General features: G+C 39.3%; 1 protein-coding gene across 1 annotated transcript; it reads right to left on the bottom strand.

The window, feature by feature from the left end:
- Nucleotides 1-2,358: 2,358 nt before the first annotated feature.
- LOC139712241 (uncharacterized) lies at nt 2,359-17,745 on the bottom strand. Its single transcript, XM_071624078.1, has 10 exons — nt 17,487-17,745; nt 16,304-16,548; nt 14,522-14,672; nt 9,250-9,544; nt 7,353-8,121; nt 6,963-7,064; nt 5,856-5,997; nt 4,393-4,491; nt 2,914-3,054; nt 2,359-2,490 (listed from the first exon to the last, which is right to left on the bottom strand). The coding sequence occupies exons 1-10, from the start codon at nt 17,625-17,627 to the stop codon at nt 2,359-2,361; spliced, it is 2,217 nt and encodes a 738-aa protein (XP_071480179.1). The 5' UTR covers nt 17,628-17,745.
- Nucleotides 17,746-19,043: the final 1,298 nt, after the last annotated feature.

A 19,043-nucleotide genomic window follows, 5' to 3' on the forward strand; every position in this document is an offset into this window, starting at 1 on the left:
TGACATGCTGTGCTTTGCAACTGATATAGGCCTATTGCCTGATATGTAACGTGCTCGAGTCTCGAGCAGTCATAACAATGAAAAGTCGGCTCTCCATGAGCATAAAGGCTGACTTGGGGCCTACACATTTGTCAACCTGATGAACATTATCCAAGAGGCGGTGTCCATACAGGCAGTTAATATGATGCATTGTACACTGTACTCGAGAACATTTCAGAGGAAATACATACAAGGAAATATCATCACAGCTATCTACAAGAAAATTATTCTGTATATTGTACAGTTTTAATCTTCCTCATCACTACAGGTGGAACACATTCAGGTTTACTGCATGCTTCTGTTGGTTGTCCTTATCACTCTGGCATATTTGAGATAATCATATCGATTTCTCAAAGATCTTGGCAGACTACAATCATCTTGTAATGTCCATAAGGAAGATTTTAGTGCCTGGAATACTAGCATTCTAGTCATCGTGCGTCTCAAGATTGATAAAATCAATAATTGGTTCACTGATTATTGTGTTTACCGAGCGGTAATGCCATTCAATATACTTCCTATGTGCAATGTACACACCAGTTTACGAAGTGATAATGAGCGTTCTGTTGTTGGCAGTGTAGTCTTACGTCAATATTTGATTTGTCCATTCAGGTCGAATAATACACAAAGACTATTTGAAAACCAATGTTGTGGTTTTACAGAAAATGTGTGTATACACATTTTGAGAAAAAAAATCGCAAACGATATAAAGTTTTGTATAGTATGCAAAATTTGAAACGTTAGCAAAAAAAAAACAACAACAAACAAACAAACTTGCATTCAATGATTCGAATGACTATTCAGTGGGCTGGTTAAACTACAGAATACTAATCATATCAAACGATATATGAAATTAACGTTGAAATATTGATATACCAAGAATCATCCGAATGCTAATATGACAAAATGTTGACAAGGTTTAAGTAAGTACATAAGGACGGTTTCACGCATATTATCAGCAGGCCCGTTTCATAAATGACTGTGAATGAATGGAAATCAGTCCTATTCATTACGGGCAACAATATTGCTCTGCTGTAACATGCTATGGGAAACTGCACTATCACGCGTATCCTAAACTGCCTATACCCAGTCTCCAGTGTTCTATTTTGAGTTGAACTATATGGGATTAGTTTCACGAAGAAACATTGGTCTCATGTAGCATATAAACTCAATAATGCCCAAATTCAGTACCCACAAAATAATGTACAGCAATGCAATTGTAATCTCCCCCGCATGTTGCTGAGTTCTCATACTACAATGTTTGTTTGTTTTTTTCTGCCAGAGAGTCAAGTGCAGCTAACTTATTAAACTCATGTACTTTTTATCTCCTTTGCGATCCCATCTACAGTACAGATGCTACTTTACATCCCAACGCCGTAACGGTGTAACCATCTACAGAACTTCTCTAGCGCCCGCATACGGCAAGTGCCTTAAACACGACCGAAGTGGCAGATGAAACAACTTCCTTCTCAACATTCCCAGATTGCCACGTTCTTTGCGTTTGAAATTCCTGGAATCAAGCGGCCCTACGCTGGTCTTCAAGAAACATGCGTGTCCAACGCATCTGCCTTTTAAACAATTACAGGTTTCGTAGTGATGAATCACCGGACGTGAAGTTTATCATAACAGACCACGTGACCTAGCGATTAAGGTTTCAGTGCTATTAATAAATATTTGCCAACTCTCACTCTCGTGCTTTGACAATTTTGAGGGATGCTACTTTCGAATGTCCTGCTATATATACAGGCAGAGTGTCTGCTTGGGTGCATGCTATATAAAATTATCAATCATTTTCATCTTAAGCATATACAAGCAGGTTTGGTTCGGAAGTAGCACATCTCGGCGTCAAAATGTCAAAATGCAGACATTGTAGGCCTCACACCTGTGGTATCACTTTGTGTCGTACCACAATACTACAATCGCGGAAATCATTTTAAAAGCAAGCCACACCAGCGTTATATGAGCTAATAGACTGTAACTTTTTAGAGTGATCTCTCTACAAAACACACCTCGATGGAAGCTGGGTATACTTTTTTTCAGATCTAGAGGAACTATGTTTTATTTTTGAGAAGGTTCGAATAACAAGTGGAATCTTTGAGTGTTTAAACCGTGAGTCCCTTTATAAAACATACCCCACGTTGCAATTTCCAGGACTGCGCTGAAACAAGTTGATTTACTTCGAGATGAAACACGAACGAAATGCAATCTTACGTGTATTTACAAATGTTTCTTTTGTACGGAGAATTACCTACAGGCGTGTGACCTGCTGTAGCCTCTAACAGACCATTGTGTATATCGAACATACGGGGGAAAAACCCGGGCTTACACGCAATAGTACTGAGACGGGTGTTTCAGACGTCTCAAACCTTCTCGAAGCTCCTGGACAAAGTCCTTTGGTTGGAGAACAACGACCAAATTTGTCTCTGTAGACAGTTTTTCCAGCCTTTGTTTGACCTGTAGATGGAGGAGAAGAAGGTGGAGGAAGAGGAGGGGGAGGAGGATATGAAGAAGATTTGGATAAAGCCGAAATACGCTCATGAATACAACACGATATACCTGAAGGCGAAATACATTGTATTAGAGTCAGTTAAAATTGTGTGTTCGCATTATTCCCTTTCCCTTTCTATTTTTTTTTTTGCCCTTTTACCACAATAATGATTGATCAGCAGTACAGAGAATTATCATGTCGTTCCATCAGCTTTCATTTACAGTAATCAGCAAGAGGGAATAGTACTATGAAGTGAGGACAGGGTATAAAGTGAGACAAGAAAGTAATGATGGGAAGAATGATTGACAGCAAAGAGACACTCAAATGAAAAGAAGAAACAAAGAAGATAATAATCAAGCACATGAGGATTGATCTCAATAATACAATACCTCATCATGAGGACATTTGGCGATGGGGACACGCTGATTGGCTAGTTCTGTGACAATCCACTCGCAGCTCTTGCCGTTGATGGCGCCCGTCGTTCGCAAATTTATTCCGCCAGCCAGGGCAGGACCGCCCACTCCTTTGACCTAATGGGTAGATACAGGACAGAGGGAGAGTTAAGTTGTAGCCTTGTGATTTGATCAATGTGATTGGGAAGTTACAGGCATAATGTAAATGGAATTAGAATGATGCCAGCTGATCAGTCTCAAATCATGCACACCGAATTCTTGTGGAATCCAGTGACAATAACCCAATTGTCTTTGCGAACTAGCGAAAGGAATTCAAATAGTGATTCAAAGATACACAAGGAATTACTATGCCACTGGGTATTGTACTTCATCGTGCAAAATCTGCACAATCACATAACTGCTTGGTACAATTAAAGGGATGTTGTAGTTTTAGTTGAGATGGGGATTCAGATTTCAACTTTTTGAGAAATTATTAGAAACCCCTAATGAAACATTAAAGAGCATACAATTCTGAGTTGAATTCAAAGTTTATTTTATAAAAATCGGTTTTGCAATGGCTGATATATATATCCCGAAAACAAAGTGGTTCTAACAAAAGATGGGTCCCATCTTTTATTAGGACCAGTTTGTTTCTGGTATCTCAGCCATTTCAAAACCATTTCCATAAAAAAACACTTTGAATTCCTCTTAGAATTGTATACTCTTTCATATTTCATAAGAGGTTTCACAAGACATGCAAGAGGTTTCTCATTATCTCACAAGAAAGTTGGAAACCTGAATCCCTATCCCAACCAAAACTATACAATCCCTTTAAGGCTGAGAAAATAGACAACGGATTTTCAATGACAATCCCTATTCAAAATCTTGCAAATGATGACTCAGTCAGGGACGCTTTGTGTCGCTTCGTTCTCTGACATGATTTTAGATATTAAAACATTCACATGATGGCCCTGTGGAACACTGAGTGTAAATTCACAATGTCATGCTTCATCACTGTGCCAACAGTTAGAATGTTGATATTTGTTCAGACATCATTCTCTTGAGAATGACATTATTCTCAACACGTTTTCACGTAGTGGGGTGTATTTTTTTTCTTGCGTTTGAACATCATCAAACAGACCAGTGAGCAAAGTTCGGCAATGGCTGATATTGAGTCACCACAATGTACAAGTAACACAATGCCTTCTCAAGTCTACCCGCTTTGTAGTAGCAATTAAAGAATTCAGGTTGCCAATGCAACCAAACAATAGGAACGATGATAAAACATGTAAATGTAGGATAAGTGCATTCAACATGAACGAATGAATGACAAAAGGAATGAACTAGAGAGTGATTTAGTGATTGAATGAATGACTGAATGAAGGAATTAGTGAATGAGTGAAAGAGTGGACGAGCTGATGCGTGAATGAATGAATGAATGAATGAATGAATAATTGTTACTGCCACGATCCTTACCTCATTCTTGCTCACGTCGAGACCCCAGCTCTTCACGTCTGCCGCCTTACAAAGATTCTTAATTGACGCATGAGGTAGGCGACTTAACACCAGCACGATCTATTCCGAATGGCATAACAAAACCAAACAATAAAAACATGGTGTCATTCTCATAAAATACCAATAACGAATTCTACATTGTATATGAATCTAAACACGAATATGTATAAAACCGTGTTTGTGCGTGCTGAGGTTCAACCACCTTACTAGGTCCACACCAACGTAATTATATAGGTAATATGGTCAAATAGTATACACATCAATACGGCCAACAATAATATACCAAGCAACTCACACTGCCACTACACACTCAACCAAAATATCATCGTCATCATTATCTATTCGCTACTACCACTGTCACCATCGCGTCTTAGGCTGTTATACCTTCACCGTCACAATCATCATCCGTCTCCACCACCATCATCATCACTGCCACCACCAACAACACTATATATCTACCACTGACATCACCATCACCATCACCAACACCGTCACCGTCACCGTCACCGTCATCATCACCATCACCATTACCATCATCATCACCATCACCATCACCGTCACCGTCACCGTCACCGTCATCGTCACCATAACTTTCACCTTCAGAGCAACGATGACGTCCTTCACACAGAAAGCTGCCACTGTGTCAAGTTTTGTTTTTGTTTTTGTCTTTTTACTTCTGCTACCAGTCTACCAATTTCTTAGTTCATCTCAAGATGTACATCTCACCCTGCATTATCTGCTTGCCATCTGAGGCCGAGCTGGTGCATCAACATCATGACTTGATGAAAATATTTCGACCCGAAAGAATGACATATCCACACTGTTACCATAATGTTTGACATTAAAGGGGATGGCTAGTAACCGATCAGTGGGAGTCAGTGGGAATGCTGAGGGATGACTGTTCCAATCCTTGTGGGATTCATTTAAGAGTACGTTATATATCTACTGTTGTGTGGAAATTATTTGCTTCAGAACGGTCTCATATTCAAGTAATGTGCAGATTAATGATCCGTCACTGACCAGGCACGCTAACATGGAAACATTAAACTGCACATTACTTGAATATGAGACCATTCTGAAGCAAATAATTTTCACACAACAATAGATATATAATGTACTCTTAAATGAATCCCACAAGGATTGGAACAATCATCCCCCAGCATTCTCACCGATTCCCACTGATCAGTTACTAGCCATTCCCTTTAAGGATTGACACTCTTTTGAGATGTTGGGGGATCATGATTATAATTATTGAGTATACAACAGAATACTGTATTTTCTGTAGTTCAGTGTGTAGATGCAATGTGCAATGTGCAACGGCGAACACCTCAGAAAATCATCTCAACATACACTCATAACATACCAAGTGGCGAGTGTCACACCGTGACCGCACACAAAAGCTATAACTAAAGGACAAACCCTACCTCTTCTTTGGCAGACGATCTGATGAAAGTGTGCGCGCTCTCACAGTCGTGCACCAGCATATCGTTCACCTGCGCCAATCTATCCCCGACGTGCAGTTTGCCGTACAATTTTTCAGATAGCTCCTTCTTCCATCCGGCGACCCTGTCCAAATTACACGTAGTTTTCATGTACATGATATGAATTAATATGCATTAGCACTGTCCTTCACAACTTTATGCAAGCATTAGTGACAATGTATGGACATAATTTATACCTGGTATAAGGAGAAGGCCGGGAAGGCTAAGCACCTCTCAGAAAGCAGCAGAGACAGGCTATAACCATCGCAGAACAACACACTGTCTCAACATTCCATTGCTCTTCTGCAGCAGAATCTTGCCTCCACGGAATATCGGTTAAAGTTCCTTCCAATATGATTGTTTGTTTGTTTGTTTGTTAGTTTGTTTGTTTAAGTGTCTGTGTGTGTGCATGTGTTTGTGCGAGTGTTTTCTGTTTGTTTTGCCAGTGCTGATGGCTCTCCCCCATGATCTTTAAAATATCATATTTTGGATGCTGATGGTGGAAATGATAATCAATCCTCTAGATATGGGACACCTTAAAGTGTAGTGCCAAATCTGAGCAGCCTGTCCCGAGTAAATGATACCTTATTAATTCTGAAATAAAATTATTCCAAAGTATAAAGAGCATTTTTTGACAACCCTGACATTGACAGTGATTTGTCGCAAATTGACTGAAATATTCATGGACACTAATAAAATCCTTCACTTTTGAAATTCGTCTAATGGGAACAGCGAAAGGTAAACCACAAAATATCGCCTAATGTATTTTAGCCTCAGACATATCAGGGTATACCATAGTTAAATTTCACTTGTACTATGACTAAAAATTGTAATTCAACATATATTTCAGGTGTGAAACCTTTCTACATCCAATATCAATCGAGTTGTCCGCTCGTCAGCAGACTAAAGATCAAAATCACTGAATGGTTTCTACTTTCTCTCCCTTTTATCCGCTTTCCCCACTTCTTTCTCCCCCTTTTTCTTCTTCTTTTTGTACTTCGATTTCTTTGCCCACTGTTTCTCAAATTATCAATATTCTGTTTTACTCACCATACTCCACCGTTGATGACGACGAGCGCTAGTGAGTTGTTGATATCAGCTTTCTCCATACAAACTCGTATTGTCTGGCACGACTGCTCGTACTGAATATTTCTGTTAAAAGGAAAAGAGTATGGGAGAACAGGTTGAGCAGTGATTTTAGCAAATTATAGAGTAATAACATACACACACAAAGTTGTGCCCCTTGCGATTCCCTCGATATCATGTATCGATATTGTCTGATTTTATGTATGATGGTGATGACACAAATACTTTTCATATACACATAGTTAAGTTTTTAAACGACATCTCTTCAACGAAAAGGAGAATAAAAGTATAGGAGAAAAGAAGAAGAAAGAATAAAATGAGAATGAGATGATGATTGGATATTGACAAAGTTACCCAATGTCCTTCCAGTCTGTTTCCTGGTTTGGCTGTGGTAGCGGCCTCTTATCGATGAGCGTTTTGGTGGCGAGTCTTGCCCTGTAATTGTCGGAAGGCACACAAACCTCCTCCGATGGGGTGCTCCCTTCCTCCACGCTCTTCTCACCAGGTTCTGCTTCAATCAAGCTCTTTTTCCGATAATTTGACAGACGATCGTATGGAGGATCCACCTGAGCCTCGGGGTCTTCATCAAGTCTATCGTCTCTCTCGGTCTCCTCCGTCCCTTCCTCTCCGTCGCCAACATCCCTGCTCTCGCGTTTGGGGCGGACCGCCGTCTTGATGTGCCTCAGTAGACTGTTCCGAGATGCCACTCCTATCGGCTGCGACCTCCCTTCCAGTTGTCTGGCAATGTCTTGCGCTCTGCTAGCTGTCTTCCATCCAGCCACGGAGGCGTTCCTCTTCATCGGTTTTGGAGGAATTGGTTGGGGAAGTCCCTCCGCTATTGCAGCCGTGTCCTCAGGCCCACTGGGCTGCCGCTGCTTTTTAATGAGCAGCCTGTCGTAGTCAGGCTCTCCAGTTTTCGCCGGTGGATTAGGCCACGTGGATAGTCTCATTGTGACGATATTCTGGCGGATCTCCTGCAGCGTTGGCAGTGTTCTGGGTGCAGCTTCAGGTTTTTTGCTCTCCTCTTCTTCCGCGATTACCTCGAAGTCACCTCCGGTTGGCTTCAAGAGCGCGTCGTACGTAGATTTAGTGCTCGAACCCACGAATTGCTCTTCGTAGCGGTCTGTAGAGACAAAGTTTATATTGGTGAACTTGTACGTCTGTTCGTTTCGATGTCATTGTTTATTTTTCACGAAAAGCCACAAACGATTTAGCTCAAGAGGTGTAGACTTTTTTGAATATTAAGCTGTTACAGGCAAAATATCTACAATAGGATATAGATTTTCTATAAATCTTCTATCATTCTCGACAAATGACCAAAACTGAGTTTCTGTTCATGATCCAACTTTTATATAGTCATAGTTAGACTCATGCAGGTACATTATAATTCAGATGTACATTGTACCAGAATCAGAGAGAAATTTTACTTTAGGAAATCCAGTTTTAGTTGAGTTGATCATTTGTGAATATACTAGTAGTGCGGCATCGTCAGGCCAAGAACCAGATATCATCTCTGATAAAGTAGAATCCTGGAGGAAATGTATCCAAGTGACTCTAAAAAGGTAGACATGGATCTTCAAGGATAGTGTAGTTGTAAATCACTCAGTATATAGGTCATACATTAACCTCTTCACCAAAAGTAATTTTCATACCTTTTGAATACCTCTAATCTTTTTTTTCTTTGGAGGCACAACCCCAGCACACTGTCCTGACATAATAATTTATATCACTTTGTTCATAGATAGTTTTCAACTGAAACTGAAAGACAACTGAAACCCCCTATTTGATTTGGAAGAATCATTTAATTTGGGAGAAGTGGATATATTTTCTTAATCAGAGCTTAGGTCTTTATGTTCAAGCTAAATTTGATGAACACGGTGTTCAATGACAGAGTTTTCCTGTCAGATTTCTCTGCTATTTTGCTCCTTTGATCTTGCCCTTTTTATTGAAGTCAGTGATATTCGAATTCCCATGCATTCTCCTGATCCTTTGCAAAACGGTCACTTGAGATCTGAATTTGTTTGCAGTATAACCTAGATTTGGAATTAAGATATTGTTTGTCCTATTTTTTCGATTTTTTTTTTGGCCTATATTATCCTAGTACACATGATTGTGTGAAAAGAGCGTTTTTACGAGTTACATCTGTCAAAAAGTTGTCTGTGAAATTAGGTGCTATTATATATTGTTATTTGTCATGGTGTAGGTTTGGAAATTACTGCATAGTGTGATGCGTCTGTGAGCTTTGTTTTACCTTTATTAAGAACCATACGTGACCGTCGGTACGGCCCTTCGTGTTCAGCGGTGTCCCCGTCTCCACCTTCAACAGCGCCATCATGATCGAACTCGGAAATATCCATCTCGATGACCGTCGGGAGCAGCTGGACGGCAGCCGCATCAGCAGCCGTGGTATCTATTCCGGTATCCACTCCTGTCTCTTGCCCTTTCTTCTCGTCCTCTTCTTCCTCCTCCAAAACTTGGCTGGACATCGCCGAACATCTCGGGGTGGCTGGCTCGCTCTCAATGCCGCTATCTTCATGCGACCGCTTCTGATGACAAGAACATCATGCAGTAGAAAGATATCGGATCAAGAAACCAAAATAGGTATTTAAATACAAAAGAATAGGTAATGCTGTATTCCACATTCACATGTGCTTTCTTTAATATTGGGCAGATACCCAGTATATATATATATATATATATATATATATATATATATATATATATAAATATATATATACATATATATATGGCTATATATATATATATAATGTTAATATATATTATATATATATATATTATGTTTGCCTAATGTGGTAAGAATCACTGCAGCATTTATAAATATTTATTTATAAATGCTGCAGTGATTCTTACCACATTAGGCAAACATAATATATATATATATGTATATATATATATGAGATTAAAGGACAAGTTCACCTTCATCAGTCCAAGCAAATACCCTGTGAAGGATAATGCCGAAATACCCTATAGAGGATAAAAGAGGAGGACCGAGCGAGCTCGCCGAACTTGGCTCAGTGCCAAGCGAATCGCCTTCACGTGTAAAGTCTATGGGAACCGGCAAAACCGCTTCGACATGCGTGTGTTTAAACACACACGGTGTATTTTGCTCACCGCGGCTTGCGCTCGTTTTCCCTCAGAGTGAAGATTATTAGTCTTTCCTTTCATAGACCCTTTTGCAGGATAATCCGCGGTGAGCAAAATTCACACGCTCTCTGTCATAGCACAACATGTTCGAAAATTTTGTCCACTTAGCCTCATTCAATCCGGCCTGAATTTGTCAGGCTATCGCTACTGAAACAGAGAAAAACGCGCACACACCGCGTGCCTCCGTGCAGTTAGCCCACGTGGAATGGCGATCGTATTGCTCTCTGGCTCGCCTTGCTTGCTTGGTTGCCGCTTTCGTGGGCTATCGTTCGCTGAAGCACCTAGAACGTATTAAAGAGTTGTATTTGTTTCAACTTGGTCAATTCATGTTTAATTATAACTGCATCCATTTACCCAAAATATTGTATTCTTTATTGCACCGTAACAGCCACGTACATAATCATCCCACGAGACAATCTAAAGAATTTCATCTTCCCTTAGTGAGAACTGTACACACTCAAAATACATTTGTTTACGCCGGACCCAGATTTTGGAATAGCTTGGATAATGATTTAAAAGAATCTGTGAAGTTAATTACATTTAAGTATAAACTTTAAAAAAGTATTTGCTTTCTAAACATACCAGTTAATTTTGTCTAATGAAAAAACCCGTCATGTTTCACTTGTCCTTGAGATTTTGTATAGTGTGTCCATAGACCTTTTCCATCCCTCTCCTTTTCCCTCTCCTTTTCCTTCTCTATTCTTCCCTGCTCCTCTTTCCTCGTTCTTCGTTGTCTAGTATCTGTCTGAGTGCATTTCCTCAAGTTCTGTTATTTCTGTGTTTTGTGTTGTTATTGTTGTCGTTATGTTTTTTGTGGCCGATTGCATATCTTCCTTTCCGTTCAATTTTCTTGGCATACCTGGCCCCATAGTGTCTGTGCCACAAATGTGATTATTGTTATATAGTTATATAATTATCTCAATCATAGACTGTAGTCAGCAATCTTAAAGCATTTGAAATAGAATGACATTGGTAACGTATGTTACATGATGAAATTTACGCCTCATGAAAGAAATTATCACACCACAAAAATAAAGCAAAATTATGTGTTCATATTTTTAAACTACAAAATTGAATATTTGTCTCTTGGATTGGTATAAAAATGAAACCTGTTCTAACAACTTTAATTTTCCCGTTTTGTGATTGTCCAATTGTGCCGAAAAAGTGGTTTTGGGCCTGCTGTACGAAGGAACCTCACTCATCTCACATTTGATATAATGTACATGTAATCACAACTGTAAATTTTGGAAATACATTATGTAGGATGAAATCGATGCTTACATCTTTATAGTATGATCTTCAGGAGACATTAAAAGATGGTATCAACGCAGTTTATCAGACAAATCAAATGTGCATTGATCACGTCCCTGCGTTGATCTTGGGAAAGTGCTGTGACATTGAAAAGGCAGTCTCGCTCGGCAGAGTGTCTGCTGTGGAAAATCACTGTGAAACACATACACATACCATCCAGGGTTCTTCGGTGGGGGTGGGGGAGTGATGTTGTTTTTGTGTTTTTATCTTAATTCCTTAGTCGGGTTTCCTGGATTCCAGTCAGCTGCCACTGAGACCATGGCATTAGCACGGTACAGTTTATCCCTGTGCACTAACTAGGCATAATTATTCAATTCTCTTTCCACCTCCCTGATGGTATGGAATATACGTTGCCATGACTGCATCGATAACATTTTTTGGAGACTAAGATGGCGTTTTGTGTTATATCTACTTGGGACTGTGATAGAATCATAACTGAAAATACAGCTGTAGTTCCAGTTGAGGAGATGTGTGATACCATCGTCTTTACAGTTCGGCAAGTGTACCGGCCACGGGCAGGTAGGAGAACGAAATCCATTCAGTTGCCAAAACTGGGTTTTGAAATTGCGTTTGATCGTCTTTAGAAGATGTTCTTACTCTTATATCATAGATGCGTATATATTAATATGTCCACACTGCAGATGGCTGTTTTCTCAGTCACAGAGTGATACGGTTTGATACTGGATGTGACTATTAAATACAGATTTAATAATTGATACATCATGAACATGATTTGAAAAGAAAAAAATGGTTATACGTTCTTCTCAAGATATAAGTTACAACTGTATCTTGATACTCCGAATTCAACACGTTCTGAATGATGCCAGTTTTTGTTTTGTTTTTGCTTTTGATGTTGTTGACACCCTTGTTGCTTTTGCTGTGGGTGCTTGTGCTTGTGTGCGTACGTGAGTGTGGGGGACGATGTATTTTGTTTATTTTTATCTTTATTTTATTATTTGTTATCATCCTGCAGCGACTATGTGCACTTAGTGTAGTTTTCGATTTGTGCAAATTGTTAAACCCATCTTAGCGCGGGTTACTATACTTGGTGGATGTGAAGACTGTGTGTGGTATCTCCAAGGAGGTACTAGGCGAGCCTAGTACCTCCTTGGTATCTCCCCGGCTGGTACGTGACGCTGGTACGTGACGCTGCGACTTGTCCGGCCTGCATGTGGGTGTACAAGGCCACCCAGCTCACGGCGAGCGTGCAGCGCTCGCACGAGCCAGCAAAATCCGCAGAATTTCCAGTCATAAATCGGAACGACCGGCAATGAGAACAGAGATAACGATCGCAACGCTTCGTTGAGCCGCTGAATAGCCCTGAGAGGGTATTTCAGGTTTATCCCTCACAGGGTACTTGCTTGGACTGTTCATAAACATAAGGATTGAGAGAATGCAACAATATTAGTAGAACACATCAGTGAAAGTTTGAGGAAAATTGGACAATCGATGCAAAAGTTATGAATTTTTAAAATTTTTGTGTTGGAACCGCTGGATGAGGAGACTACTACAGCTTGTGAGTCATATGCGTACAACAGTATAAAGAAAATGTAAAGAAAATTCCACAAATTTTCACTTTTTTCGCATAATAATAGAGCACTTGACTTGCCTCTTTCTAAAGGCAGGGGGAATAATATTACCCATAACATTTGTTGGTAACGAGTCGGGGGAATGTGTACTTTTTTCAAAAGATGACATTTTGTGAAATTCTCTTTATATTTTCCTTATATTGTTGTACGCATGTGACATCTAAGTTATTCACACACTGCAGTAGTCTTCTCATCCAGTGGTTACTGCACAAAAACTTGAAAAATTCATAACTTTTGAACGGATCGTCCGATTCTCCTCAAACTTTCAATGATGTGATCTACTAATATTGCTACATTCTCTCAATCCTTATGTTTATGAAGGTGAACTTGTCCTTTAAAGCCATTTTAGGTTTTAATCTCATATATATATATATATATACATATAGATTATGTTTGCCTAATGTGGTAAGAATCACTGCAGCATTTATCGTTACATGACACTTAAAATGTAAAATGTAGGTTTTATACGCTTATTTAAGGTAAATATTGCATCAGTGATGAAGATGGCTATGTTTAATCAAACGTTCCTCCAAGTTTCTCTTTCTACAAGTTTAACAAAATCGTACGTCTAGGCAAGGAGTGTGTGATGCTTCCTTCGTTTAGGCTTATCATAAACGTCACTATTTAGAATTGATAAATTACCATCATTATTGGCAATAACATCATTAGTAGTTAGCTAATATGCCACGATTAATCTGAAGCCAACTCCAGAACAAGCAATTAGATGAAAAAGGAAAACCTTATGAAGCGTAAACGCCACGGTATCTTTATCCCTTATGATATCGTATAAAAAAGCTGTGGTGTGGTGGTCATAATATTCACGTAAAAAAATTCATCCTGGCGTGCGATAACATTCCATAAATATAATAGTGTTGTTGATATTTATATAGTACGTGCATTATACTTCCTTTTGGTGTTACAAAGTCCATTTCTACGCACTGACATGTGTTATATACAGAACAGAGACGTACATATGTAATGTACTTTGCTAAGTATTACAACCTCTTTGACGCACAAGCACACACACACACACACACACACACACACACACACAACGCTTCCCACTTTCTGTAAGTCTCGATTAGTTTTCTGTAAAGTTTGGCAACATGCACCATTATCAGAGGAAGAAGGATATGTCATTAAAAAGATCATCGAAATATCCTATAATATTGTCTTGTAAAAGATAGGAAGCAGCTTCTAGCAAGTCACACTTTGGTGTAGCCTTTTTGTTAATGTGGCATGACTGATACTTGGACTGGGGACCCTCTCTCTTATTCACAATCAATCAGCCTATCTAAAACCGGATGTCTTTTGCACAGCAGTTGAGATGGGGGAAGGGGGGGGGGGGCAACATTTTACTTCGAACTGAAATCAATTTAATGAATCTAAAGGCATGGATTTCGTAAATTGGGAAGTCTGTGCATGTAGAATAGATCGTAACTCTACTGATGTACTTACAGGCTTGTTCTCTCTGTTTGCCACGACGTGTTTCTCTTCTACTGCCTCAGTCTTCTCTTCTTCCGGTGACCCCTGACTTGCCAAGGCTGCTTTACGTTCAAGAGCGTTGGATACCTTGTGAAATGCTTCAACCCATCTCATCAGATCAACGCTGTGGAGGATGAATGCCAATGAAGAACTCTTATCTCACGATGACTGAGACACTCAGATTCACTAATATATATATATATATATATATATATATATATATATATATATATGTATATATATATATATATAATATATATATATATACAAATATATTATAATCTTCGCTGTATCTGACAGCGACATTCACCATCTTTACGATGTAGTTGTTGTTTTTTAATATGTAGAAGGTAAATTCAGTTAAAAGCAAACATTCCCCATGGCGTGTTGCAGCCATTAATGTTCCTAACAAATTGTATTTTAGTATTTTCAAATCTTCCAAATCTATAGGCCTCTCAAAGGAATTGACTTATAGAACTTTAAGAGTGAAAAACAAACAAACAAACAAACCTATACCACAAAAACGGTTTGAAAGTCGATCTATTGGTTACATCATATTTATTCGAAAACAAGGACAGAGCAATCTAAAGCTGTATACTTCATGAATGGACGATTTGAACTTCAAATAAATCATTTAAATCTCTGGAAAGACAGTTATCAAGATATCAACATTATATTCTTGATCGAAAATATGTATGCCATATTAGCTCCTACACTATGCCAATGAGATTGAAAGATGATGCTAACACCTCATAACTTTACCATGTGTTTGTACACAAACTGACAAAGTCATATTTTTGGTTGATAAGTTACCAACTACCACCCCTCTCGTCGTACAATTATCATATAGCCAGATTATATTTGTATTACTTTATGTCAATAATTTCATGCCGGCATATGTCGTTTTCATTTAAAAAAGGAAGTGTAGTGACGGTTTCATCAGGGTCCCGTTTCATAAAACTTGCTATCAGTAACAACTGTCATATATTCTATGACAAATTTGTTCTTAACCAGTCAGATGCAAGGATTTTAGAAGCTTATTACAACTATCGTATCTTGTTATTGAAAACAAGTTTTATGAAACGGGGCCAAGGACAATAGGACACTATACGTCTTGTGACGTGATTACATCACCACCCACCCTTTTCTTCCTGCTATAATGTGAAGTTTAGATGTCCTAATTTCCTTGTTCTATGCCACATCTTATTTTTCTTTTCTTTTACCATCCTGTGTATTTGACTTTAATCTTTATATCACAGCCAAAGTAGAAGCTCAGCTGGACGATGCTTGCACAAGAACATTATGGGTTGTGCAACCACCCATGACATGCATGAACCGGATACATAAATATTGTCGAGAGTCCGTACTGCACTGGGCAACAAGAGCTCAGTGGAAAATCAGAATTGGAAAGTAATAAAAAAGGGCCGTAAAACAGATATAGGCGAGCAGTGTGACTGACAAACTACTGCAATGACATTGCTAATCGTTTGCTTTTACTTCTAGCGAAATAAATTACGAGGAAAAAAAATCTTTGCATTTTGCATCCAAGAGCACAACTTAAAATAGATCATTAAATTTTGCTCGGTTATTGTATCAATGTGTTTGTGGCTGACAAATATCTTTAATTGGGTTATGTGGAACTGCATCTTGTGTCTATGAATTGGAAACAATAAGATCAGAATAGTTAGAAGGATTAAGCGTGCGAAGTCAATACATACAGATGCCACCCAATCGTGGTTGAGGGTTAGATATTACCTTTTAGACGGTTTCAGGTATCTCGGCATGCCACCGTGCACAATGATAAGGATGCACTGGGGTTTTCCCGATTTACCGATCTGCATGTCAAGCGAGTGGATGTGAATGTTCGTCGTGAAATGCATGGCAGTCACTTTGGAACTCTTCTTTTCCCTCTTCAAGAAAGCCTTTTCATCCTTGAATAGTTGGAGGCAGAACAGGAATGGACCCGTCGTCTGCAACACGCCAAATCGCTTACCATTTTTCTGGACAATCAGAGGGGAATTCAATGTATCTTCTGAATAGAAATGCCTTTTTCACATCTATTCGGAAAAGTTTTCCCTGTATCTGCACTTTTGTCGTATTACGTGCTCTACTTTCTTGAACTGTTGTAAACTTATTCAAGAACGCAGAATATCACTCTAAAATGGTCTGAGACACTCCTTGAGAGTAAAGAAATCTCTTCATTTATCATGATTTTATCACTTGGAGAGAAACAAAATGTAGCAATGAAACGTGGTCACCAATGATAAAATAATACCAATTCTCTCTTTTCGTTCAAGAGATTTACTTTCTTTGAGCCACATAGCCCTATTATTTTCTGCGGTGTGATGAAATTACTGCTTACCGTTAACATTTTAATGTGCGACAGTGTGATTGCCATTGTATCGTTGGTTTGATTTTTGATTTGATTTTTGATTTTATTGTTCCACATCTCAAACGCAAATAACATGATACAATCAATTGAACATAAGACTGGACATAGCGTCGAATAACAAAGAATATAAGAGAAGACAATTTTACAAACATGAAATGTGGGGGACCTACTAAAAAGCATCTGTATCAACAATATACAAGAGTTGTAGAGCATATTCACACAGTATGACAGCATATCTCGCATATCTCCTAATACCCCTAATCTATGGTGTTATACATACATGTATACACACCATGCCATGAATTGAATACAACATTATCTGTACTTTTCACACCCTGTGATAGTCAATCATGTTTGCTGCTCGACTTCAGGTCATCAAGGTGCAGCTCACATGAATGTTTCTAAAGACATTTTCTTCTTTCGAGAGAAATTCCTCTTAGACAAGCCCGCTTATTATATCACATTCCACGAGAAGGAAGTACCACGCAGATTTCAGCGTATGCATAAGAGTGTGTGAATCAGCCTATTGCTAGCAATCAAACTCACCGGGAATAAAAGAGTCAGGCCTCCTTCCACTGTTTGATGTTCTCCCACTGTCACGTATCCCTGGCAGAGTATCACACCCTCATCGCCACCGCCTTCCGCGTCGACCTGACGCGACTCAACCTCCGAACTTTCTCCTGCCATTCTCGACGTCGACCCAAATATTCTGCCGATCAGACTTCGACCCTTTGCCGCCGGCCTCGGAACTTTTCGACTTGACGTCGAACACGGGGAATGCGACGCTTGCGATTCCAAATAACAATCCCCCTCCGTCTCAGCACTACTCATTATAGGAGTGCACTCATCCAATCTTTTCCGTGCAGAAAATGTTTTCAATCGCTCGAACAAAACAAATTCGTCAAACTTTGTAGGGTCACGCTCAAATGGCAAGATATTTGTTGGTCTTTCTTTTTTTTCGATGAAGTTGTTCCGTCTCCCACACATGCAGGGCACAACCCCTCTGCGGCGTATGTTTACCGATCAACTCCCTATATTTGCCGTCTGACCAAATATCATACTGAGGAAGTCTTCTAGAGAGATGATTATCGCTGTCTAACTACCGCGAACCAGAGTTAGAAAGGGACAGATAGAGAGAGGGAGAGAGATAGACAAAGGGGAGGATTAGACGATCCCTACAAGTTATCCAAATCTAGTGAAATGACAACAGGAAATATTTGCTGTAGCTAACTGATAGAAACACACAACTATTCGAAGCGAGTATGGGGAAGGCCATGATATTCTCAACATTGCTGCAAAAGTCCCATTTTTTCTTCGGTACCCTGGGCAGAGAAAGTCTTAAGTCCATAGCTGCTGTACCAACTACACCCGAGTTTTACGACTCCTTATTTGCTTATAATCATAATTCTCTCATGAAATACACTTCCTGTTCCTTGAGGGCTAGATATACAGAAGCACACACACATAACGCACATACACGCACACACACACATTCAATCTGAAAAAAAAAACTTTTAAAATCTAGCTATGCACATACCTCTCCTTCCTTCTTCACAACGTTAATATAAGGTATATATTGTATAATATTATCATTAGATATACACTACACATGTATATCTATCTTGGGTATGGAATTAGTCATGTGAGCACTTAGGCGCAAACTTAGTCCGGCTTCCAGACCCTCCATTTGTACAGTACTAGTTTGCTGTACAGAATATCGACGTCCTCAACGTCGAAAACTGAAGCAGGTTTCGGGGGATTTGCCCTGAATACGGTGACTTCGTCGCCGCGGTCGGGGCGCATTTTGTAAGAGGAGTCCAGTTAGCAAAGGGTCTGGAAACCAGACTAGCGCAAAGTATGTTTGTTTCGCAAAGCCCCTTCTAGGGCTCACACCTGTAAATAAAATAGAAAGTCCCTGACCGCTTCACAAAATCGTACCAAAGATACTAGAACAAATGAAGAAAACAAATTAATCAAAAATCAGAAATGCAGTTTGGCAAAAAACTGAATAGCTGCAGATATTGAGTATGAATTCCTCTACAAACTGCATTTTAGTTGGAAGGTGAAAGCTTTTATCATGGAATTTGAAGTGACTATATTTGA

This window comes from Diadema antillarum, unplaced genomic scaffold (assembly GCF_040938485.1).
Source record: "Diadema antillarum isolate AM-2024a unplaced genomic scaffold, OU_Dant_1.0 seq00001775_RagTag, whole genome shotgun sequence".
NCBI lineage: Eukaryota > Metazoa > Echinodermata > Echinoidea > Diadematoida > Diadematidae > Diadema > Diadema antillarum.